The following is a 25,356-nucleotide window of genomic DNA, read 5'->3' on the forward strand; positions in this document are numbered from 1 at the left end:
GGGATGACACCCATGGCACTGATGGCTGCAATCCAGCTCCAGGGATCAGCCAGAGCGTCATGGCTTCACCATGCCCTACACCAGCTACTTACAGGGTAGCCTTCCATCTTCAGTGTTTCAGCAGCCCCAAATGGCACACCCCTCTTGTTAGCCATGCCCATTGATGTACCACACCCATTTATCCAGCCACGCCTCCATTCAAAGACTAATACTCCTATTCTGTGTCAGTGACCCGCTCAACCGTAGGTGCCACACCTGGAAAGCTGCACATTGTTTTCAATAAAAGGGTAGTTACTCTGTCATTCTCTATAATAGATGAATCTAAAGAATCGGCTATTGCTTTCTCCTCTGCTCAAAGTGCAGCAGCAGCATAAATAGCCTCATCCTTGCTGTTGCTGCCTGGATGTTGTCATCACACCTCCGGCTCGCCAACAAGTTCTCAGAGTCTGTCCCCGGTGCTGTCAGGCAGGGGGAGCTGAATAGGCCGTTACTGAAGCAGGGTCTTTAGGTTCCAGGCTGCCCGCCTGCACTGCTTTCAAAAATATCATGAGTGTGAATGTGGGTGGCATGGTGGCACCGTGGGTAGCAACACTGCTTACCGCGCAGCAGCCCTGGGTTCGACTTTGGACCTGGGGTGCTGTCTGTGTGGTCTGGTTTCCTCCCACAGTCTGAGTACATGCTGGTGGGTTCATTAGTGTCTGTGAAAACTGACCCGGCTGTGAGCATGTGAATGTGTCCGTGTGCCCTGGGATGGACTGGCGTGCCATCCAGGGTGTATCCCGCCTCGCGCCTGTTGCTTGCCAGGATGAGCTCCGTCTCTGCCGTGACGAAAGCGGAAGATGGATGGATGGATGAACCTGCTTCCTCGGGTGTGCAAAATCAGAGAGGGGATCTTCTTACTTGGATGCAGTTCTGAAGAATGTCAGGTGAGCACTGGCCGTTGGGAAACCTCTTGCAAATGACATTGCAGGAGTCTGCTCTCCTGCGGTTCTGGGTTTTCTGTTGGGCAGACACAGGCCCAAGGCTCTCCACTGTGCCAAATCCCAGATCCTTCATTTTCAAATAAGGCTCAAGATTCGAGATTTCTTTATTTGCCATGTACAACAAGTGTATTGGAATGCTTGCACGTTCAGCTGTACCCAGTAACATTAGAGAGAGAAAAAAATATATGCACAAATGATAAACAGACATGGACAATAAATTTAGACAATAGACATTATAATACAAGCAAGACAGGACATAGTGCAAGCAGTGCAGTACCTTAAAGTGCAGGTCCTAATGTGTGCAGGTGCTAATTTGAGCTGTTTAAGATGTGTCCTATTTAAAATATGCATATGTGTATAAAATGCATGGCGTTTCAATTTTAGAATATTTAAAATATGCATGTAAACTGAGTTAGTTACTTATGAATCAGGCTTAGAAAATCACAATTGCATTTTTGTTTGAAAATCATGTTTGACGAACTTGGCAGAAGACAGTGCGAGTCCCACGTCCTAGACTGATACAAGAAGGTGAGTAATTGATGTTGTGTATTCCCCGTCGTTTGGGGTAGAAATGAAAATAAAAACAAAATGAGACTGTAATACAGCCTCCCATACTTCAACCGGTTTTATTCATTTCACTAAGTCCTACCTGAGACGTTAAACCAGGCCCTGACTCTCAGTGGTCATGAAAGATCCCCGGCCATTTCTGGAGAAGAGTAGGGAGTTACCCCAGTGTCCGGGTCAGATTTCCCCCCTCGGCCTTTACCGTGGCCTCCCCGTGGTCCCCATGTATGATGGGCTTGTACTTGCCCCGCGATGGACTGGCGTCCTGTCCAGGGTGTACCCAGCCTTGCGCTCCTTGCTTGCCGGGTAGGGTCCAGCTTCCCGCGACACCATATGGTATAAAGCGCTTTGGCAAACGACATGACTAAATCCTACAGACGTTTCCACAGGTAATCCACTAGGCGGCGATGTTGACCTGTTTTTCCGCACTACAGAATCGCTATGTAGCCGTTGGCGTGATTGATTATACTGTATGATCGCTCTTCCTTTCTATGAGGTAGAACAATTTGACCTCATTTGACAGTTTTGGGAAATTGATCACCGTTGAAAAGAAAATCTCTTTCGAAAGCTGTATGTTCTGGGCTAATATGAGTCTGGATGGAAAATAAACGCTAAACTCGGGTACAGAAGTGGGATACGAAAACAAATATATAGATTATTTAGTTCAGGTGGGGAGCTGCGTCAGCATGCGTAGGCTGCAAAGGAACAAGTAATACTGTAGGTTTATCCCATGCTGAAAAAAAGAAGAAAGAGAACACAACGTTTCGGCCGTGGAGCCTTCTTCAGGTGTGAGAGCCTTCTTCAGGAGCCTTCTTCGGGTGCTCTCACACCTGAAGATGGCTCCACGGCCGAAACGTTGTGTTCTCTTTCTTCTTTTTTTCATCATGGAATAAACCTATTACTTGTTCCATATAGATTATTTTACATCAAGAAAGATGTTGCTGCTTTTGAACTCGTTTTGGGACGTAAGGAAATGCGCTGCATCGACAGCGCAAATATTTTACAGATATACCAATATGTTGAACAGAGAAGTCACCAGGGGGACCTGCTTCAAGCATTCAAAACCTTTAAAGGCTCTGACAGAGTCAACCCAGCGACCTTCCTCAGATTCAACAGTGCAACTCAAACCAGAGGACACAAGTCCTGCTAAAACCGAGAGCAAAAGGCTCGTCTCTGCGCGAAGAGTGGTGGGAGCGTGGAGCAAGCTAAGCAGCCATGTTGCTGAAGCCAATTCCCTGGCTTCTTCCAAGACAGGACTGGGTGAGAATCCCAGATTAATTGCATGTTGATAACCAAACGGTCCAGACTGGCTGAGTAGCTCCTCGCGTCTGTAAACGTTCTTTATGGTCAAATATTAAAATATATATTACAACCGACCTTTTTTTCTAGGGACTGTGTATGATTGCCCTGTAGTTTCTAGTGTATGCTATTGTTTTTTTTCTTTTATACTTTATTGTATTTTAATTTGTTTTTTCATCACTATATACAACGCCCTTTTGTTTGGAAAGTCTCTTTATTTAAAAAGTTATTATTATTATTGTTATTATTATTATTAGTTTTATAGTCTTTGGTAATTTTAGAAACTACAGTTCCCAGAAAACCCAGCTCTAAACAACACTCGCCATGGTAATAAAAATTAAAACGAGATATTTGGTATGAGATATTGACCATCTCTTAATTGAGTAACACGTATTGGATGCGAATCGGAGCCAGACTGGCGATCCCAGGACAGGGAATGTTTTTAGATGAACTTTGCCCTCTCCGTTTCCATGGTGCCCAGGCGGCCAGGGGCGGGAGACCGCACGAGACGAGATGGGCCGGTGGAAGCTCTAGAAACGTCTAGGCGCGCGGCTGCTGCGTCATTGCGCGAGAGCGAGGAGGAGAGACACGCGAGGAGAAGGGAGATCAGCTCGGAGCTTCGGCGGGTTTTTATTTTTAATCGCTCGTTTTTTTTTTACTTCGTTCAGAGTAAATACACCTTTCTGTCAGATAACGAGAAACAGACAACAGAGCAGCACTCCGGAGAGTAGGAAACATCTGAATAAGATAACCAAGATGTAAGTCGATGGGGGTTGGAATGGACTGAGGGGAGAAAGGGGCGAATCACTTAAGAGCTACGGCGGTTTTTATTTTTTATTCTTTTCAGGGGTGCCTAGAAAATTTTGGACCAGAGTAAGGTTCCCTGTTCCACACGCACACGCACACACGTTACACACTCGTCTCTCAGGGGCAGCGGGCAAGGCACAGAGCAGGCGAGCGCGGTATAGGCCGCGCTTCACGTTGAGCGCCGGAGTGTCTCTCGGGCGCTTGAAAACGTAGCTTTTGAAAAGGTGCGACTGGTCGTGTGCCCGCCTGCAACCTATTTAGGGGGCGTGGATGTTGTGTGTAAGGGTATTTTGGAGAAATACCGGGCTCGTTGGCTCGATATTGTCCGGATCTGTAGCAGGTAGCGGAAGGCTCGACCTCCGCGTTGTAGGAGCATTTCTGCTCGCTGGGGAGAAAGGAGAGGGGGAAATGCAGACACACTCAGCGGAACGGAGGCAAACGGAGGTGGTCGCTAACAGCTTCTTTTGTAGGACGTACTCTGCATTTATTTAATTCTGCTTGGGGCTTGATGGCTCGTGTGCCGTGCATTTCCTATCAAATGAAGGTTTTTCTTGCGCTGGGGGTAGCGTTGCCATTGCAACGCAATGAACTGCACCCGCCCCTCGTGTGGCTGCGGGTGAGATACTTTTAGGTCGGCACCGATGTTGGGGTAATCGCGCTGTAATCGCCCCTGATCATCAGGGGTAGATCTTTTTTTTTTGGAGGGGGGGTATATGCCTCCCAAGTCTCGCAACGTGCCGTGGTGTTTTTACACGAAAGTGAAAGTGCCGCGATGCACGCCGGGGATAATGAATGAGAAGATGTCTGCCTGCCGAGCGGGGTTTTGTGTGCCGATATTTATCTTCCGCTGCGATTTCATAGAATGAAATCTCAGCTGGTCTCACTGTTTGCGTCTGTGGGCTCTGGATATTTGGTTGTATTTACATTACACGTACTTGTTCGATTGTATAGTATTTTACCAGTTGCACCTGACTAGCTTAAAAAAAATAAAGATAAAACAGGACTGTGTCGACCTTGAGAACCGCTAAAAAATAGCCTGGCGTGAACATGGTTGTGCTGATGGAGTACCCAGCTGCTGGGACTGAAGTCTCCCGGCTGCACAGTCAGTTCATGGCCACCGCCTGACAAATGCGTTTCGCCTGTTGATGGCGGCCCGGTCCGGCCCGGTACACGTCGTCTGCCTTGGGGGGAGGAGGGGGAGGTCACATGACGAGCCGGGGTGTGCGCTGCCCGGCCCCTTTGAACCCGAGCTCGGGGGTAATAGCTGGTAAATATCAGCTGTGGGTGAGGTGAGCGTCTGTCGCCTGTAACTACAGAACTACAGGCTGCCATGATGACCTGCTGTTGCTCCTCTCCTGCAGCCCATCCGTGACACAGCTCTTCTCCCAGCTCACTCGAGGCCGCACCAGCCCTTCACGGGGGCTTCGTGCAGACATGGGCACGGTGGGCTGGCCAGTATCAAAAGTCAGGAAAACTTTAAGTGGCATAGGAGACATTCAAGCAGGGAGCTGCTGCAGCAGGCGTAGGCTGCAAAGGAACAGGTAAAGGTTTATTACACGCTGAGAGGAAAAGGAAAGAGACGCAGTGGTTCCCGGCTCAACACCTGAAGAAGGCTCCACAGCTGAAATGTTGTCTTTTTTTTTTCCTTTCAGCATAGAATAAACTTTACCAGTTCCTGGAAGTAGTGTAGTGTTTTTGCTGGTATTCAATACTTTGATTGTAAGTTCACTTGAGCAGGTAGTGGGTGAGTGCATTTGCCTGACTGTGAAAGATGGTAGGCTGTTTTAGGAAGGCTACCTGTTGTTGGGTTGAGAAGGTGCGATGTCCTGCAGTGAACGCCCTGGGGAAAGAGCGGAGCTCCTTCCCGGAGGAGAGGAGTCCTTGGAAACGTTGGAAGAGGTGGTTCCGGTGTGCTGTAGGAAGTCCTGCAGAGCTTGAAGAAGTGTGGTCACATAGTATTGAGCACGGAAGGGGGTCGAGGAGAAGTGAACTGGGTGGAGTTCTGGTGTTTTATCTAACCTTGTGTTTTCAGCCTGCACTGGATTTGCACATCCGGGCTGTGGCTTCTTGAAAGCTTTTCTGTCGGATTAACTTTACTTTGAGCTCTAACTTTGAAAGCCCAGGTTCCTGGGGTGTAGTTCACAATTGAATATCACTCACTCACTCACTCTGATCTTGCAAAGGGTAAACCTATCTGCCTTCAGAGCCTCCATTTTCTATCTGCTTTGTCTAATTCAGGGTCACGGGGAGCTGGATTCTGTCCTGGCAAGTAATGGGCACAAGGCAGAGTACCGCCTAGATGGGATACCAGTCCATCACACACACTCACACCAGGGTCAGTTTTCCCAAAAGCCAATTAACCTACCACACAGGGAGCACCCTAGTTTCAGAAGTGAATCCATGCCCCCAGGGTTGTGAGGCAGCAATGCAAACCACCATGCTGCCCCATTGCTGAGCGGTTCGAGCCATTTCAGCTTTCACTTGCTGTAAGGTGGTTGTGTGTAAGCTGGAATCTGGAACAGGACATTGACTTTAAGCCCTGCTTTACAAATGTTTTGCTTACACATGTTGTGTGAAGTCATTTTCTTTTATAACCTCTGCTGTTGTGTTCAAGCCCACCAGCTGCTAGAATCTAAGCAGTGTTGTCTTCTCCTGTTGCTTTATGCCACTCGTGGATGAGTGCAAACCACTAATTACGTGGCCTCCTGCCTGTCAGAATGAACTCCTCATTCCTCTGCCCCACACACGCATCCACCCACATGGTTTGCCATCGTGCATAATTCTAGCTGCTCTAGTGAGTCAAATATTCGTGTGAATTGAAACAGTCGCTTGGTTCCCAGAAGACTGTTCGTGAAGCTGGGACAGGCATCCATAGTTGAACTGTTGAAGTGTAGCTGTTCTTTTGCCAAACGGTATTAAAGTGGCTTCCTTTCTCTTTGTCTTGCATGTTGGGAGCTGCAGGCGTGCTTTACCTGCTCCCCTCAGCTTAGACGCCAATGCTGTTTCCGCCAGTAATCCAGTATGTTGGGACCCACTGAATTCCTTGGGGGTTTTCAGCCAGATGTGTGATTGGAGTTTTGCTGAAGAGATTAGGAAAGTCTTTTTACTGTGCTGCTGTGTGTGGTTTAAGGGACATGAATGTGGGCAGTTAATGCGAAAGTTGTTTTGTCTGTTGGTGAAAAGTAGCATTGTTATTTTAGTCGACAGGTAAAAGAAAGTGCCACTGTGCCACCTGTTTCTCGCAGTGCAGCACTTATTCAGATGCTCTGGGAAGCCGTTGCCTATGGAATGAATAGCCCCGTGCTCTACAGCTGGCTCTACAGTCTCAATTCTTCAGTATTGTTAGCATGTGGCAGACATGTTGTGCCTTTCTTTTATCTTCCTCTCCTTTCCCTTCCTCTGGGACCACAGGCCTTTAAGGTTATCAGGTGTGCTTTTTCTGTAAGAGCACTGACGTGTCGCTCCATTGTCTGTAGAGGGGAAGAAAATTTTATGGGTCAAATAGTAACTCGGTGAAATCAAAATGCCACTCTGCAGTTTAGTTGCTGTACAAATGCTGCAGGAGAAGCTGATAAAGATTGTTATCGTACAGTCAGAAGCAAGCTGTATAGGTCTGGGAGCTGGATTGGAAATGTGAACTCGATGGAGGCCATCAGAAAGTGAGGGTTTGAAGCCGGTAGTCTTGATGGGGACGCCCGGCTCTGCTCTCTCATTCCGATGTTCTGTCGGACTGCCACCCCAGCCACAGGCATGTCGGTGGGCACCTCAGGCTTTCGTCTTCTCATGTTTGCTTAATGTTTAACCCAGTTAAAGAGGAGTCTGCTTTTAGTGTTGACCCTAGAAAACAAAATCCAAGGAGCCAGTGCTGAAAGTCCTGGGGAGTGTGCACTCAAGTAATTGGGGATTAATACTGTGAAAGCTGCTTCTGGAACTGTTTTGTGTGTTCTTTCCACAGGCAGCCTGCAAGCGCGAAGTGGTACGATAGAAGGGACTACGTCTTTATTGAATTTTGTGTAGAAGACAGCAAAGACGTCCAAGTAAATTTTGAAAAATCAAAGCTTAGTTTCAGGTAAACAAACCCCTATTTCTTTCCTCATTTTTCAGTAATTCATGCTATTCCCTTCTCTCATAATCACATTTATCTGCACTAATTGATCTATATTCTGCCATCTGTAGTATTTACATCATCGGTGAGGTAGCATGAATTTTGCTCATACCTTTGGTATCCTAGTCATGTTGTAGAATATGTTGTAGTAAAGTTGAAATGTTAACCACAGCTACATAAATTCCCTTTTTTTAAGAAATCTCTTGCTGGGATAGCTGGTCTTGTTAGTATCCAACTGTCACACCGGCGACAGTCTTTAAGTCTCAATAGATGTGTTGGCATCCGGAAGAGAACATGATGGCTGAGCAGCATGATAACCTGCAGGACATACTGTACTGTATAGTACTCATTTCTTTGTTTCTTTTTAAGTTGTCTTGGTGGAACAGACAGCCTGAAACATCAAAATGAAATTGAACTCTTTGAAGGTATCGATCCAAATGTAAGTAAGACATTTCCATCAGCTAAGAAGTTGCTTTCCATTGTGTCATTCTTTCCATTCGACCATATCTGTGTTCTTTAACAGCTGTTTGTGGTTTCAGACTGCTTCCAGTCCCTCTGCAGAAATTAGCACTTTTGGAATTGTTCTGACTAGTCTCTTATTTTCAACCCGCAGGAATCCAAAAACAAACGCACCGATAGGTCTGTGTTGTGTTGTTTACGGAAAACAGAATCTGGAAAGTCGTGGCCGAGGCTAACGAAAGACAAGGCGAAGGTCAGTAACCTCAGCACTCATTGGTGGGCTGTGTTAGTGTGTCCTGATGCCCCAGAGCAGAGCACTGCTTGTCCTGTGGCCCCCAGTATGGGAGAGGCCCTTCAGCTGGGGGATTTCCACCAAAGCATAGGTGCCCAAGGCGGGGGCATCATTTGGGTGTCCCTTAGGTTCCTCAGAGCCTCAAGACCTGTGAACGTTTTCCATTCCAAGATAGCAATGAATCGTCCCTCCATTTCCTAACTGCTTGTTCAGGTTCAGGGTTGTCAGGATAGGCCAGAGCCTATCGTGGCAGGCAGTGGGTGCAAGGCAAGGTACACCCCTGATGCCTGCCCATTGCAGGACACACAGATGCAAACACACTCTCACACCAGGGACAGTTTACCCAGAAGCCAGTTAATTTAACAGCATGTCTTTTGACTGTGTGAGGAAACCAAAGCACCCAGAGAAAACCCGCATGATCATGGGGAGAACACCCAAACTCCACACAGATAGTAGCTCAAGTTGAAACTAAATCCAAGGCCCTAGCTCTGCAAGGCAGCAGTGCTAACCACTGTGCCGCCGTGCTGCCCAGCAGTGACTCAAACAAGTTATGTTAACAGGTTGAGCCCAGTCCATGCTGTACTATTAATGAAAGTCATAAGTCATTGAGGACTACGGACAGAGGGCACGAGATCTTTGTTGCATGTTGTTAAGTCCTTCATGGAGTCAGTGGGTGGAAGAGGACTTTTCCTGCCTGGTTGACTTGATGCCGCTGTTCCCGGGCTTCCTCTGTGGAGTGACTCTTCTTTTCTGGGAAACAGTGCGAGACTGATGGCCCAGCCCAGCAGGCATGTTGTCCCTAGAAGCCCGTCTCATTCTGTGTGGTAACTCGTGACTCCACGTTCAGAAAACCAGATTCCTCTTCTTGGACGGTAGTATTGATGTTTTGATGAGGCAGTCCTAAAGGAAGAGCAGGGGTGTCAGTAGGAATGAGGTGTCTCATGGTCTTTGATTTGCTGAGTTAATGTTGTTATTCCGGCAGCTCAACTGGCTCAGTGTCGACTTCAATAATTGGAAGGACTGGGAGGATGACTCGGATGAAGAGCTGTCCAGCTTTGACCGTTTCTCAGAGGTGAGGGCACTTCGGAGGCTGAGTGACGGCACCTTACCTGTTCCCCCTGGAGTTTAGTGCACACACCCCACCGTCTGCCCTCCCCAAAACCCCTTTCCCCTCTCCTGATTGGCTTTCACCAGATTCCTCTAGTCCATCTGATCTTTTCTTCAAAGCACATTGCCAGTAGCAGACGGTTTGATTGCTGTGGCAAGATGTCAGCGTGCACACAGGTGGAAGCACTGCTGTGTGCATGAAGCTCTTTATTCCAGCCTGTCTGTGTTTAACCTTCGTGTTGTTCCCCACAGATGATGAACAACATGGGGGGAGATGATGACTTACCGGAGGTTGATGGAGCAGAAGATGTAAGAAGCTTTTTTTATTTTACAAGAGTTTTTCATGTTCTTGTACATATGCCTTTCTCATATAGGCACCTTTATGCTTGAGTCCTGTGCAAAGAATAATATTCAATCCTGGCTGGCAGCCTTCTATCCAGTATGTGGTAAAATGTCATGAAGATTTCACAGCAGTAAGTCACATGAAGAAATCTATTGTTGATGCAACTTGTTGATTCAACATGTTTAGAAAGCTCACATGAGGCAGAAAGGCCACCACATCTGATATGGTGTTTCGTATAAATATATGAAACGCCTTGAAATCCAGATGGAATTGACCTTGGGAGACATCACTTCCAGGTTTCCCACGCCAAACTGCCGGAGCCTATCCAGAAAGCTGCCGGTTTCTGCCTTGATGTCTCCCAGTGTGGCAGACCGATATTTTGACCATCAAAAACATTAAAGGGGAACAGCAGTCCCAAATTCATAAGACTGGTTATTAAATCTTGATGATAATAATTAATTGACAGTATTGCAAAATTTTACAAGTTTGAATTGTTCACAAAATCGTGAATTTTTACATGTTGTGTACTTCTTACTCTCATCGTGGTTTGAAACCCACACATTAATGCTGATTCTTTCTGACCCTGAAATATAAAAATAGTGTTTCAGTTCCCCTTTAACATGTACCAGCCTCTAGCCATCAACTGTCATTCTGAGATTATGCCTTAATGTTCCCGCGATGAGATGTTGGCCTACCTCGTGACTCATTTTTGTGCTTTCCTGTTTAGTGAAAAGCTGAAGAGATGTCACATTTAAGAAGGCTGTTTTCTGGAACTTGTTACAGTGGAATGATTTAAATCAATTAGGAAACAGGCAAGACTGATACTTTTCTTCCCCTGAAAAAACAATACAGATAAACTTGAGCTAGGTGATGTATTGGCTAGTCTATGCCTGTGTGAAGGTTAACAGTGGGGGGGGGGAATCAAAGGACACCTGCAGGTCTGGTTCAGTGCACTCAGCCTTTATGTGATGAGACACTAGGTGGTGCTTTATTGCCGCTGCAGGGCTGATCCCAAAGTCGACACGGCTTGGAGGTGGACCCCTAGCTGTGCCCTCCAGAAAGGCGATCTGTTTGCCGTTTCGATTGGAGAAGCGTTTATTAAATGAGTTTTCCCTTTCTTTGTGATTGTACTGGACACGGGCAGATTTTGTCACTTCATATCCCCGTTGTTCTGCAGAGTCTTGCTGGAACGAATCCTGGTTTTTAGCCTGAGCTGTGTTCTCACCTTGCCTTTTTGTTTCTGTCCTTCAGGAGGAATCGGCAGACAGTGACGATGAAAGTAAGTGCATTCTGTTACTGTGTTGTATTGCTGTTAGCAGAGCCACTGAAAGAATCCTAATGCAGCTGGATTATGTATTTCTTTCAGTATGGAATAAACCTTTACCTGTTCCTTTGCATTCTGAATGACATGTAGCTTTTTTTCAAACTGCTAGCTGACAGAGTCCCTGATTCCAAGAGTTGTAGTTGTTCCTTGTTTTCTGTGGCGGTTCATAATATATAACAACAGTTCTTGATATATTATTGGGAAAGTGTTGTTACTGATTTTGTTCATTTTTGTTTCTTTGCAGAAATGCCAGACCTGGAGTAAAGGAATAAAGGAATCCATACACAGCTGTGCAGTAGAATCATCACAAAACTGTTAATAATTAAAAAAAGCTATAGATTTGAGTTGGTAGCCATACAAAAGACCATTGTTTTTGCATTTCTTAAAGCCATTTACAACCAGTTTCCAACAAGACTTCACTGAGGGTTGATATGCATACCATCATACTGTACTGCTCTGTCTGAAGACATCGGCAGTGCTGTACCTTCTCATTCTGTTATTATGCATGGACTATTCACAGTTTTCATGTGTTGTGAGGTATAGTAAATTGTTTCTAAACGGAAGAAAACCAATGGTTATGGTGAAAGATGTGTGAAAAAGTTTAAACTTAAATGAAGCGTAATAAAATATGCTATGTCTTATCTTTTTTCCAGTCAGCCAGGCTTTGTTTAAATTTAAATGTTGTGGGTTTTCACAACAGTTAAAGGAAAGATTTTATTTTACTTTTTCAGTTTTGTTGATTATTCTCCTCCCTCTCTTTAAAATGTATTTAGAAGAAAGATGAGTTTTTCCACATTCTTTCGTCATATATGTATGGCAAGAGTCTTAGCTGGTGCATATGGGCAGGCAGTTTTTTTATTTCTGAAATGTTAACAATTGCAGATTTATAATGATTGGAAAACATTAATCAGTATCAAATATTCCGGCATTTTTAAATACAGTAGTTAAACATTTCTGTTTGGTTCCTGGCTAATTGCGTCCTTTGTATTTCATTAAGCTGTCGCCCTCCGTTTTGTTTGGTTAAAAACTGCGGCTTTGGAACTGGTAATACAGTGAAGACCATCACCTTGACATGCTTAGTGTTTCATTAGCAGCTATGCGGAGTACAATAAAGGTGTTTCCTGTTACTCATTCATGAATTTTCTATCACACTGCAAAGGGAAGCAGGTATCAAAAACTAGATGAAGTGGTTTCCATTCTCCCGTATGTAAACAGGGAATAGTGGAAGCTCAAAGGAGTCTATACTCTGTTAGCTTGGCCTTCAAGACTACTCTTAAGAGTGATTAAGGAGTGAGTAGTGCTGTGCATTTGTCAATCCTGGATTTTAGAAAAAGAAACAATACAGTGTACGTTTAGATGACCAAATTGTATTTGCACTGTCAGAATATTGATTATGAATATGCCAGGTGTGGAAATAGAAAATATAAGATAATACACTATTCTTATGTATGTCAACCTGTCAGCTTTTCACAGGCTGAAGAACTTCAGTTTATGTTGAATGCAGTGAGGAATTTTTTTTATTGTCTACATCTTTCTAATAAACTGTCTGAGACTCACATTTCATTTTTGTATGTCTGTCTGCAGTGTTACCGGTAACATGCAATGGAATTTGTATGTGTTGGGCTGCTTGGCATCTTCTTGGGAAGGTGTTATTCCCCTGACCCTTGTGCCACTGGTATCCTACAGTCTCTTTTTATTACACCTCCACATTCTGGCACTGCCCTGGCCTGTTGTTCACTTGGTGTTGCGATGAGGAAAGACAGTACTCCCGTGGTGAATTTGGAGCAAGACTGCCTCTTCACCCAGAAGATGTGTGCAATGTGTAGAAAGCAAGTGAAGGGCCTCTGGGCTATGGGCACGATGAAGATGAAGGGTGAAGTGATTCTTGTTTCTCCTCAAGGTAGCAGCATGTATGAGGTATGTTAACCCATTGCCACTCTTTTGACTTCAGGCAGTTCAGGGTTGTCGATGACCTTTCTAATCTTGGCACCCTCTTTCTAAAATGATTTGTCAATATCAAATTTTTAAATGATGAATGCATATAGTACAAAGCACTATAATCTGAATGTCTTTATTTGCTAAGTATGTTACATGTATAAGGAGTTTGATCTTGTGCCTTGGTGCAAAAACAGAAAAAAATGTACACAGACACTTCACCCAAAGAATGTGCAAGGTCCACAATTATATACACACCACATCCCAGATTCCGATTAAGATGTGACCGTGGGAAAGAAGCTGTTGAGATGCTGGGTGATTTTGGTATGGTTGGTAGTGTCACCCTACAGCAAATTTGTAGAACCAATGGTGAAATGATCACAACTATCATTGTGAAATTGAACCAACTATTGGACTTGAGCAACCTTATTATTGCAGGTATTCTAGATTGGCGAGATCTGTTATTGTGTGCATTTTTTAAAAACAAAAATCAAGAGTAGTGAGATTTATTTATTAACCTCTCTTTATACATTAGGTAGAGGCACTACACATGCATAGAATGGATGGTCACCATTGATCGAATTTGAAAGAATCTGAGTTGTTGCATTTTTCCTTTTTTGTAAAATAAACTCACTGCGGCGGTATATTTGGGTGTTTTAATTACGTAATAATTTTAATGTACATAAATGAAGAGAAAATCGCCTTTTCAAATAGCTTTGGTTCATCAGCTGATTGCGGCCGAGAGCCTGTGTCTGAAAGTGAGGAGCGGATCGGAAGCAGGTGTAGTCTCTCACCCCAAAGCCTGAATGAGCTTGTACAAATGTGCACCTCAAGGGCAAGGCTGGCTGCAGACCACATGTGGCAGCTGAGGAGGAGTGTGTCAGTTCTGCTGAGCCCACAATTTAAAATGGAAACCCCCACAAAAGTAGCTTAGGATTACTTTCACTTTTGTTTCACTTTTAGAAGAGGCATGGAGCAATGCACTAGTTGCAAAACATGTGATTGCCCCCAGATGTCTTTCAGTGTTGAGAATGTCATCCTAATTTCAAGACCTAAGAGGTATAAAATGTACTTTTTTAGAGAGAAGTCAGAATTTTAGAAACTAATGAACCTTGGAAGAAGAAACTGTATTGTGGAGACTAGGTGACTTCAACCTTCATGTGCATGTGTACTGCTCAGAGCCATCAACAATGAAACAGTTGAATATTGGGACCAATAAGTATTGTCAATCTCTGTCTTGTCCTACTCCTGGGTAGTTTCACTGGTAACTGGTGTTAACATAGTGCCTGTAGTTGATCTGCTTGCTTGTTTAGTCTATTCTGCCTTCAGGCTTTGCTTTCAAAAGTTGTAAGGGCAAAGTATAACAAAGTCAGCACACAGAACTTGATGCAGCCTCACCTCAACTTGCTGATTAAGACATTTCTACCCTTATTAACTTAAAAGCTCAAACAGGAGATTGGTTTATGATGAAACGACTTGCCTGCCGTTTTCCTATCGCTTAAATCCACGCAGTTCACACTTGAAGCTTATCGATGAGGTTCGTACCAATTACAAATCCAGATTCACCTTGTTAAATAGGCTATTGAAATCAATTGAGCAGTGAATAAACTGGATTGGTGGGGAGCTGCGTCACCATGCGTGGGCTGCACAGGAACAAGTAATAGGTTTATTCCAGGCTGAAAAGAGAAGAAAGAAAACAACGTTTCAGCTGTGGAGCCTTCTTAAGTGTGCTTGCTGACCTTGCTTCTTTTTTTCAGCATGGAATAAACCTATTACTTGTTCCTTCAAGAACTGGATTGGACTGAAAACCAGGGAGACACAAGATTCCCTCACCACAAGGCTTGAGAATTACTGCATGGCATTTGTTGTGGTCGTCATGCCCCTCTGTACAGTTATAACATACAGTAGAGGAAAGCCACTGCAAATAGCTGAATCAGGCATGGTCTTCCCATGAATTGAAAAAAAACAGCCTGTGGTGGGTGTAAACGACACCTACTGGCCAGAATGTCAAACTACCACAGGGAGAGCTGGCAGCAGAGTGGAAAGGCAAGGTCCTGACCTTTCACCTCTGAACCCTAGTCCTCCTCACGACAGCCTTGCACTTCTGACAGCATGCGCCATGAAGTTTGTATCTCCAAGAGGATGAGCGCGCAAGTGCATCACAAAGCAATCGAAATCACATTAAAGAATGGTCATTTTTAAAACTGAAACCAGTAGCAACGTTATTAATGTCGATAATGGTACTGGTGGCACAGTTGTTAGCATTGCTGCAGTGCAGCTCTGGGGCCCTGGCAGGCTCAATATGTGGAGTTTGCAAGTTCTCCCCAGGTTGACATGGGTTTCCTCCAGGAAAAACTGGCCCTGGTGTGAGTGTGTTTGTGTCTGTGTTTATTGTTGTTGTTGTTGTAATAATTGCTGCCTTACTGTTCTTGGAAACAAGGTTGGATTCTGGTCTGGAGTACCTTCTGTATGGAGTTTGCATGGTATTCCTCTGTCCAGGTGTTGTATTCCTCTCCACCTCCCAAAGACAACCACCTTGCTGGTTTACTTGCAGTCTCTAATTTATGCTTGAATGCATGTGCGTGCACACATCCTGGACCGGAGTCCCATGTAGAGTGAAGTCTCGCCTCGCACCCTCTGCTGGAGATAAGCTTCGAGCTGCCTTAACATTGAACAGGAATAAGTGACTTTCTGATCACGGATGGAAGGACTGATTGTTATCAGTCTACTGCGCTTTTATACAGTACCTTTCAAGGAAACCAGCCTTCACAAAACACTGCAGGATAAGAGAAATAAATATGAGCTAGAACATCAAAACGTCCATGGAAACCGACAAAGTAGTAGATCAAAGAGCAGTAACACTTAAAATAAAAATTACAGCAGACAAAGCAAAAAAGCAATGACATTTTACACACCCCAGTGCATACAGAGTTCCATCTGAGGGGGAGAGATATGAAGTTTGATGACAGCTGCTTCAGCCCAGACACCATCCCCAGTCATTGAGCCCCTCTGTAACCCTGAGGTTTTCTCTGAAAAATCATTGAAGAGAAAGCAGGTGTTGATTCAGTTCGTCTTTGTAGTTTTGTTCTTGCATGAGCTAGTTTTTATAATTCAGGCCATTATTCAATAAAATCAGGGGCACTTCACACCACCTATACACAATTTCTGTCTGAAGAGTGTGGACATGAAACCTGTCGTTTTCATGTTGCATCCTTGTGTGTTTCAGCCAATTAAAAAAAATAATCTAATTGATCTTCTTAATGCAACCATATTTTCATTCCAATCTCTTGTAGTCCAATCCCTCCATTCAAGGTCACTTTACATTCGAAACACAATACAGCACATACAGACTTCTGAAGAGATACAGTATGTAGTCCTGAGGTTATAATTGTGTAGACTAGTGTAGCACAAGTCTTAGAATGTAAGAAAATGTCATGGGATGGACAGTAAATGAGGTAACAGTAGTAGATTCATTGGTTTAATCCTGGACAGGACACCGGCCCATCTCAGCACTGACTCACAGGCACACACACTCGCACCAGGGCCAGCACTACTCCCAGAACTCAATGAACCCTTTTAGCTTGTCTTTGGACTGTGGGGGGAAACTGGAGCACCCAGAGGAAACACATGCAAACTCCACACAGACTGCACCACAAGAAGTGAACCCAGAGCCCCACTCCTGCGAGGCAGCAAGCATATTAACGGTGCCACCCTGTTTTAATCTCACTGAAGGTATTTGTTTTATTGCTAAGGGGAAGGCTGGTTTAAGGCAAAACTCTTTATCTAATGTTTATAGAGACCGACACAAATGTTGGGTAGCCTTTGGTTTAAAGAAATTCTCTCTCAGTGTTACTGCCGTACGTCGGCCACAAATTGTGGGTTCACATTTTACCGTTATTCAAAATCATTATTCGCTTTAAAAATAAAGCGTTTACAATATAATCTTTTCCTGCACACAAAGGTGCAACTGGGGATTTGGGTGAGTTCTTTACATATTTTCTTCCGACTAAACGCACCCTGTCCCAGAGTATCTAGTTGTTTTGATGACCGTTAAAAAAAACATTTTTCACTAACGGCAGCATTTATTTTACTACTAAATATTATGCCGGGTACCATGCATCAAAAAGGCATAAAATTGTTCTTTTAAAATCATTCAAATGGTTCGGTGCGTCTGTGGCAAATTATTCACATTAATTAATGTGGAGACGGGGGGGCGGTGTATCATATTATAGGCAGAACAGTGCAATTAAAAAAAGAGTAAGACGCTCGGATCTTTGCAAAGGAAGAACTCTCAAATCCCGTTTCTCCTCACTCGCTCTTCCTGGCACTCTCGCATCGGGACGTGCATGTTAAAACGTGTGCATTTCAGAGTGCGATTCCCCCTGGCTCTTCGCCGTCTCTCCCAGGCTGGTCCGCACTGCCCAGTGTGGGTGTCCTCTCCCCGGTCTGCGCCAGACCCGAGCCGCTGCACATCGCGCGAATCAGTGACATCACCGCATCGCCCGGGCGCCGCTGACCACCTGCTCGGCTCGGCTCGGCTCGGCTCCGCCAGGCGAGCGGCGCAGGAGCAGACCCAGCGACGCGGACGGGGCAGGCGAGAGGAGGACGGAGCGGAAAAGAAAAGAAGCCGAGAGAGAAAACTTAATTCATTACAACACTTCTCTCTTTCAAATTTCTCCTTTTCGAAACCACCGTCTGTAACTGGACCTGGGAGGTAAGGCTAATTTAGATAACGCTCGCGGGGGGGTCGTTTTTGGCAAAGCCGCCCGCGTTATCTAATTTCCCCCAACGGTTATTTTTTTTAATTGAAATCCATTTTGTTTCGTTTCATCCCCCTTGTTTGTGTCCCCGTCTCTCTGTCTCCGGCCGTGCGCGTGCGGTATCACTTCCTGCTGCCTCTCGCCGGCTTCCGCCGGGTCCTGCTGCCGTCCGCGTTCGCGCAGACGCGTCGTTTCCTTTGCTTTCGGGGGTCTCTGCCCTCTCTCAAGGACTGCGAGCAGAGCAAACAGCCGAAGAGCTTGAGATGCACTGCTTAACAATCACTGTCACCCTTCAGATCGAGACCCGTACAAGTATTCAAGCATGCGGTCGTGGTTTCAAATAAGTGATCAACGGAAATATGGACCAAACTCCCTTTACGCCTTATTTGACTTAAACGATCTTTTACCAGCTGCCCCCGACGAATCTGAGAAGCCGAAGCCGATTTCCTCCATGATACAATAACAAGTCTCCAGTTTTGGGAGCTGGCATTTTTACCAGAGTGCCGGAGCTGGTAATAACACGGACTGGATCAATCTAAGCGCAGTCTAATAGCATAATCTAAGTGTCCAAGTCGCAGTGTGACATGACTTAGGGCAATACTCTTGCGCCAACACGCTCAAGACTTAGTTGGACTGTCTTCTCTATGGGGATAGCTGCACGCCTTTCACCAAGAGCAGAATGATTATCCAGAGCTGAATATTCATTTGGACGTAATTACCTGTAGTACCAAAGCTGATGGGAGCTTGTGAGTGTGGGACAAGAAGGCTCTTTGTCCTTCCTTGCACCAGGCCGACAGTGGTAGTTACCTCCCGGGGGCTGCACAGCTGGTGAGTGCAGTAGGAGCAGTAGTAGCAATAGGAGTATTAGTGGCAGCAGTAGGTGTAGTAGCAGCAGTACTGTATATACAGTATAGTAGCACTAGGGGCAGCAGTGGTTGCGGTAGGAAGAATTGTAGCAGCAGCAGGAGGAGGAGTAGTGTCAGCAGTAGATGTAGTGTTGGGGCAGTTGCTACTGTAGCAGTAGGAGTAATAGGAGCACTAGCTGGAGCAGCAGTTCATGTAGTACTGGACTAGTAGCTGTAGTAGGAGTAATAGGAGCAGGTGCTGTAGCAGCAGTAGATATAGGAGCAGTAGCTACAGTAGAAATAGGGGTAATAGGAGCAGTAGCTGCAGTAGAAATAGGGGTAATAGGAGCAGTAGCTGCAGTAGAAATAGGAGTAATAGGAGCACCAGCTGGAGCAGCAGTAGCAGTAGCTGCGATAGGAGCAATAGGAGCACGAGCTGGAGCAGCAGTAGATATAGGAGCAGTAGCTACAGTAGCAATAGGGGTAATAGGAGCAGTAGCTGCAGTAGGAGTAATAGGAGCACCAGCTGTAGGAGCAGTAGATATAGGAGCAGTAGCTACAGTAGCAATAGGGGTAATAGGAGCAGTAGCTGCAGTAGGAGTAATAGGAGCACCAGCTGGAGCAGCAGTAGATATAGGAGCAGTAGCTACAGTAGAAATAGGGGTAATAGGAGCAGTAGCTGCAGTAGGAGTAATAGGAGCACCAGCTGTAGCAGCAGTAGATATAGGAGCAGTAGCTACAGTAGCAATAGGGGTAATAGGAGCAGTAGCTGCAGTAGAAATAGGGGTAATAGGAGCAGTAGCTGCAGTAGGAGTAATAGGAGCACCAGATGGAGCAGCAGTAGCAGTAGCTGCAGTAGGAGCAATAGGAGCAGCAGTAGATATAGGAGCAGTAGCTACAGTAGCAATAGGGGTAATAGGAGCAGTAGCTGCAGTAGGAGTAATAGGAGCACCAGCTGGAGCAGCAGTAAATATAGGAGCAGTAGCTACAGTAGCAATAGGGGTAATAGGAGCAGTAGCTGTAGCAGCAGCAGTAGTGGTGCTGTGACCCCCATCTCTTTAGAGCTCAAAGCCTGTACCTGCAGACATCACCCTCCTTCAGGGGGCCTCCTGTCTGCCTGCAGTGCTAACGTTCGGATTTCCTCTGCAGCTGAGCGCTGATTAGATCAAGCCCCACACAGGCAAAGGATACAGGACCAATCAAGGTGTGCTGTGTAAAATGAAATGCTGTACATTATACAGCTGTGCAGTGAATAAGGCTCTGCTGCTGGTGTGAGTTTTTCATATGGTAGGCGTTGGTGTTTCTTTGATTATGATATCGGTTGTAGGTTGTGTATGAATGGCCTGGTGTAACCATGTGAGCAAAGATTGCTCTCAGTATTGCAGAGAGTTTGAGAGGTGATATCGTGATATTTGGATGCCCAAACCATTTAAGTCTCTTTTTGAGGTCGAATCGCCCAGTTACAATCTTTCACCCTGCTATGGTGTTGCCTTGTTAAAAAAGAGGCAGGTGACAATCACGTGCTAAATTATTGATGGCGATAAACTGCCATATTAGCACCAGCTTCTAAAGTTGTTAAATGGGTTTGAGTGAGCAGAGATTATTATGAGCTGGAATGAAAACCAGGAGGAACCCAGCCCTTTGCATGGATCGGGACTGCGGAGCCCTGCTTTAGGGTTCTGCATTAGTGTTTCCTACCAGCTAACCCTTGAGATGATAAAACTAAAGCCTACATTTGCAGAAATTCATTACATTTCAGGGAAACATCAGACTCCAGTTCCTTAGCAGTTTGATGCATTTTGGTTTTTACCAGCTGCAGGCTGGCTGCATATTCTGAGCGAGCACCAGGTGCAGGAGAGTCCAGGCTCGCTACCTGAGTTTGAGCTCCCTGGCAGAGCTGTGAGGAGTGAAGATACAGGGATGCTGAACAACAGGTCTGCTGGATTGGGGTCATTTTCAGATGGCAAAATCTAAAATGGATTAAACTGCTGAGCAACCGGAGTCCTACCTGTTTCCCCACACCCAAGGGGTGTCTTGCCTGTAAAGGGGTTTAGGGTTTACAACGCAAAGACGCCTGTGTCTAGCACGGAAGAATTATTTTAACGCAGTCTGGTGGAATTGAAGCACACCTGGTCGAGCAAGTGACCGATAGTCAAAACAAACTCTTTAAGTTGACCTGTTTTTGCTCATCTTCAGGGATTCTCAACCAGGTGTTCCCCGAAACTGAGAAGCATTTCACTCCCAACCTTATCATAAAAATAACTTTTTGAATAAATTAGCATTGTATTAAAATAACCCCTCTCAGAGAGACTCTGCTCTGGTAGCGCTTACAGGAGATCCATCTTTTGTGGCTTTTAATATGTTTACCCTGACAGCCGTACGGCTGTAATAATCACAGGCTTTGGGTTAGGGTTATTTTTAAAATCGAGGGCCTTTCTTCCGAGGGATTTCTTCAAAAGGGACTCTCTAGCCAGGAAATGTGGCAGCAGGCATCAGCCACTGTTTTGTGAGGCAGGCGTTAGGACCCGGGGCAGCCTGGCGTCCCGCGGTGTGTATAGCACCATTCACTTCCTTTAGGTTGAATTTCTTTCTTTTCAATGATCATGGCTGCACTCAAATACACCAGCCATGTTTGCTAATTTGGAACCTAAAGGTTAGCGATTACCTGTTTTATTATTTTGACCTACGATCCCCTTTCCGAACTGTACCCGGACTTCCCTCGAAAGCGCAAAGGCACTGGTGTCTTTGATAAGCAAGGAATACGAGGTGGGGAATTTTTTATTTTAATTTTTTACTGTGCAAACTTTTGGAGCTGTGTGTGTGTGTGTGCAGTAGCTGTTTCAAAATTTCTCCACTGTGAGCGAATGGGGAAAAACAATGCGAGTTTATTAAACAAAAGAGGAGCGTCCGAGTTGCCTGTCGGTCGTAAGGAGAAATTTAAAGGGCCGGTTTTTGAAGACGATGGTTTTACGTTTTTACCTTTTATAATGCTAAAACCCCGGAGGGAAAACATAGTATTTTAACCAGAAAAAGTTTTTTAATTGTGTTGTTTTTTCGAGGAATGCAGTCGCGGAGTGTATTGGAGAATGAAGTTTCAACAATTATAAATAACCTTTGATGTGGACTAGTCACTGTCTAATAAAGACGAGGCCTCAATTGGTGCCGGAGGCCTTGTGCCATTTTCATGTTTTAGGTAACAAATGATGTTTTTTTACAAAAGAATTTCTTGGTCTTTATTCGGGACGTTTCCCCCGATACTGTGTTCCGTGGGTGAGTGGGGGCTGTGTTTCGGAAGTAGTAAAGCGATCTGGGACCTTAACGGGCTTTTTTGCAGTGTAATACTGAGAGAAAGGCCCGGGTTCGTTTCCCGAAAACACGCATTTATATTATTTAAAAGTTTTAATGAAAAAAGTTTAAACGCATCCAGTCGGCACACGGAGGGGCCAGACGACGATGGCTCCCTCGTTGTTAACCTGCCACGTTTTCTGCCCGTTTTCCGTTTCGCCATTTCGGTGGGTTTTTTCGTGTTTTACTCTGTTTTGGTTATAAAGTTGTCGCGTTTACTAAAGGTTGCCGGAGTAATTTTCGTTTTCTTTTTTTCCTCTGTGTCGACGGGTAATCCGTGAGCTTAGTTTCGTTATTCTGCGGTTAGCGGTTTTAGGGAGACGCCAAGAGGGGTCCGTGTATTTTTTGGGACTTGATTTGAGGGAGAGAGGGGGCTTGTTTTCATTTTCTGAACGCGTGGTCGGGGCGGCCGGAGTTCCTCGCTTGTTCAGGCGGAGTTTTAAATGTACGTGTAAAAATAATGGCCGCATTTTCTAAACCGGTCGGGCTTATTGATTGAGGGAGAAGGCGTTTAAACATTTCATGAGGCGATGTAGACCCATCCAGGGCTATTTTGTCGGTGTGTAATAAACAAGGTAGCTACCGAACTGTTTTCTTCAATGTCTCCTTCTAATCCAGTAAACAACAACACCGCATTTTCGCTGCGTGTTTTTTGTGGGGGTATTTCTGGGGTTGGGGGGGGGGGGGACGGGGACACAAACACTCATTTTCGGATTAAAAACGATGGAGAGCTCCCCGGCTTCGACGGCCAGAGCCCCTCGGAGCGGCAGCAGCGAGGCGGCCGGCGCACGGTCCGGTCCAGCCCCGCGCATCGCATCGCTGCCCAGCAGCGGGGCTGCCCGGGCGGACTCGGCAGCTGCGACATTTTAGGAGTTGTGGAAGTGCTGTTGTTCGTGATGTCGTCCTGGTCGGCGATCGTGACACAGCCGCCCCGCAGATGACAACGCCTGCTCGCTTCTTGTACGCTGGCCAATTGCTGCCCGCCTGTGCGTTGTATTACAGCAAACGATGCAGAAGCGAGTCGTCGCTGCGCCTGTAAGAACGGGCGAAAAAATAAAATATCGCACGTTTTAGGGACTCAACTTTCCCCCCCACCTTCTCCGTCTTATTATTTTTTAAACAAACTGATTAAATGCTGTTTACATTTGATTAAATATCGAAATGCCTTATTTTACGTGGGATGTGGAGTCGGTAAAATAGGAAAAACAAAATAATTTTGTCAGCTTTTGCAAAATATGTGGGGCGCTGTTTTCTTTGAGAAACAATATCTGGGAACGGGTGATGACTTCCCGAGCGAGTGTGAAGTATTTTTTTTATTATTATTGGACCCCCTTACGAGGGACGCGAGTGGAGCGGGCGGCCAGAGCCGTGGCGGTTACATCTCTCGCCTCTCCGCCTCAGTCCCGTCGTGCCCAGCGCGGCTCCCTCGCGAGCCTCAGTCCTGCAGGAATCGCAGCTCTGAAGAAAATCCCAGAATCCCTGAGCCCTGCCCGGGAGCACGCTGTAACGCGAGCGGTGACCATAAAAACGTTCACAAAGAAGAGGGTGGCCATTCGGCCGGTGTGATTCCTGGCGGCTAATTGATCAGCGAGGCCCCCATTAATTGGGCTGGCGCATTTTACTGAATGATGGATGACCAAACCTGTCAGGCCTTCCCCTCCCCAGCGCTGGGTCTGGTCACCCCTGCGCTGTCCTCGATGTAAGGACGGGGTCCTGGAGGAAGGTGGGGGTCTCTGGGAGCCCCATTGTTCTCTCTATCCCAGGCTGGCTGCTCCTGGTCCTGGGAGCCCTGGGTAGAGGGCTCGGGGTTCTGGTCTCTCGGCTGGAGGGCTGTGGGTTCGAGTCCAGATGCTGCTGTTGGACATGGGCAGGGTGCCCTACCCTGCTGGCTCCTGTCTCCCACGGTTGCTCCAGCTTTAGGGGGCGACCCTGTGACCTAATTCTCCAGTGTTGGCGACCGGTGCCCATGCACTTGGCTACTGAAGCTGGAGTAAGCTATGACCTGCTGGAATGTACCCCAGCGTACCCCCGTTCCTGCAGGAACACTGTGTCTGCTGGTTCTCATTCCAGCTCCAGTGCTAACTGGTGACGTACAGTCACTGGCCTGCTTGCTGGCTGAGACTTGTGCTGAACTCGTTTCTCCAGTCAGTCCTGTGTGTCAGAAATACCCCAGCTGAAGGGCACTGTTTCTACAGCTTCAGCTCCCAGAGCCTCACACAGCCTCTCCTCAACCTGCTGGCTGTTCCTTCTGATTCAGCAGCTCTGACAAGGTGATCAGCTGGTGAGGAGCCCACACGGCTGGGGAGTGAGACTGTGTCAGTGACAGAGACAGGAGCGAGTGACAGTATCAGACACAGGCACAGCGAGAGCTTTTTCCTTCTGCAGAGGTCTGGTCTGGTTACTTTTCACGCAGCACGCCTGAATGAGGGCAGTTCTGAAACCTCTGAAATACCAATTGCCCACCTCATCTGAGCGAAAAAGTGCCGAAAGTAGATTTGCAAATTACACCCCCAACAGGAGAGCTGAAATGAGTGAGCCTGTGATTGAGATCTATGCTGGAGCAAAACCCAGAAGAGAGTGCTGCTCCAGGACCTGGGCTGGGGTAGCAGCCGGGACTGTCGCATGCCGAGCAGTTGGATTCATGTTCTTTCCCCCGCACAATCACGCCTGAGACCAGAACTGGATGGAAGTCCTTTAGTTTTTTTTTCTCAGTGGTTACAAACGGGGATTTTAGCGCCATAGAGCTCCAGGTGTTGAGTTTGTTTGTGGCTGTCTGTGTGGAGCTTGCACGTTCCTGTGCCCACGTGGCTTTCCTGGTTTCTTCCTGCATTCTGAAGATATTGCAGTCTAGGGCGTCCCCAGATTGCCCCCCACAGCGACCTGGTGACCCCCTGGGAGTGTCGCCCAGCCTCGCACCCTCTGGCCCCTCTCCCCCGAATGAGGCTCTGAGGTTAAACCCTCTCCTGAATATCAGGGGTGGGGGGAGAAACGGATTGTAGGAGTATTCCGGATGTATTTTTCCCTTGTGCTCCAAGTCCCAGAATATCTTCTCAGTGGTAGTTGCGACCGGCAGGAGTTCATCTTCAGAGCGGCTCGGGCCGAAAAAAGAAAAAGACCGCTTTCCTCTGTGCGCAGGGCTCGCTCGCAGTGGCAGCGTGGGCTTTCTTTTCCAGTACAGCCCCGGTGTG

General features: G+C 46.2%; 2 protein-coding genes across 5 annotated transcripts in view; both read left to right on the forward strand.

Annotated features, from left to right (window-relative positions):
- The first annotated feature begins 3,384 nt into the window (after positions 1–3,384).
- On the forward strand, positions 3,385–12,839 carry LOC148841385 (prostaglandin E synthase 3-like). The gene is made up of 8 exons (XM_088912893.1): positions 3,385–3,604; positions 7,609–7,722; positions 8,128–8,197; positions 8,372–8,470; positions 9,492–9,581; positions 9,869–9,925; positions 11,211–11,238; positions 11,528–12,839. Coding segments are annotated over exons 1-8 (480 nt in total). The 5' UTR covers positions 3,385–3,602; the 3' UTR covers positions 11,548–12,839.
- Positions 12,840–17,824: 4,985 nt separating this feature from the next.
- The window catches only part of baz2a (bromodomain adjacent to zinc finger domain, 2A), a 43,798-nt gene continuing 36,266 nt past the window's right edge, over positions 17,825–25,356 (forward strand). For 3 of the 4 annotated variants that reach the window (XM_088912906.1, XM_088912924.1, XM_088912932.1), the window contains exon 1: positions 21,441–21,589. The gene's annotated coding sequence lies outside the window, so the exon portion shown is untranslated. Of the gene's footprint in view, positions 17,933–21,440; positions 21,590–25,356 lie in introns of those variants that run through there. The other variant, XM_088912916.1, reaches the window with a different exon arrangement.

Source organism: Atractosteus spatula, chromosome 1 (genome assembly GCF_055471065.1).
Source record: "Atractosteus spatula isolate fAtrSpa1 chromosome 1, fAtrSpa1.hap1, whole genome shotgun sequence".
Lineage (NCBI taxonomy): Eukaryota > Metazoa > Chordata > Actinopteri > Semionotiformes > Lepisosteidae > Atractosteus > Atractosteus spatula.

What these genes read in the sequence shown, in the direction of transcription:
- LOC148841385 (XM_088912893.1), top strand. An exon ending in AAATCAAAGCTTAGTTTCAG is followed by an intron (nt 7,723 to 8,127) that starts GTAAACAAACCC and finishes TTTCTTTTTAAG; the next exon opens with TTGTCTTGGTGGAACAGACA. An exon ending in GCTTTGACCGTTTCTCAGAG is followed by an intron (nt 9,582 to 9,868) that starts GTGAGGGCACTT and finishes TGTTCCCCACAG; the next exon opens with ATGATGAACAACATGGGGGG.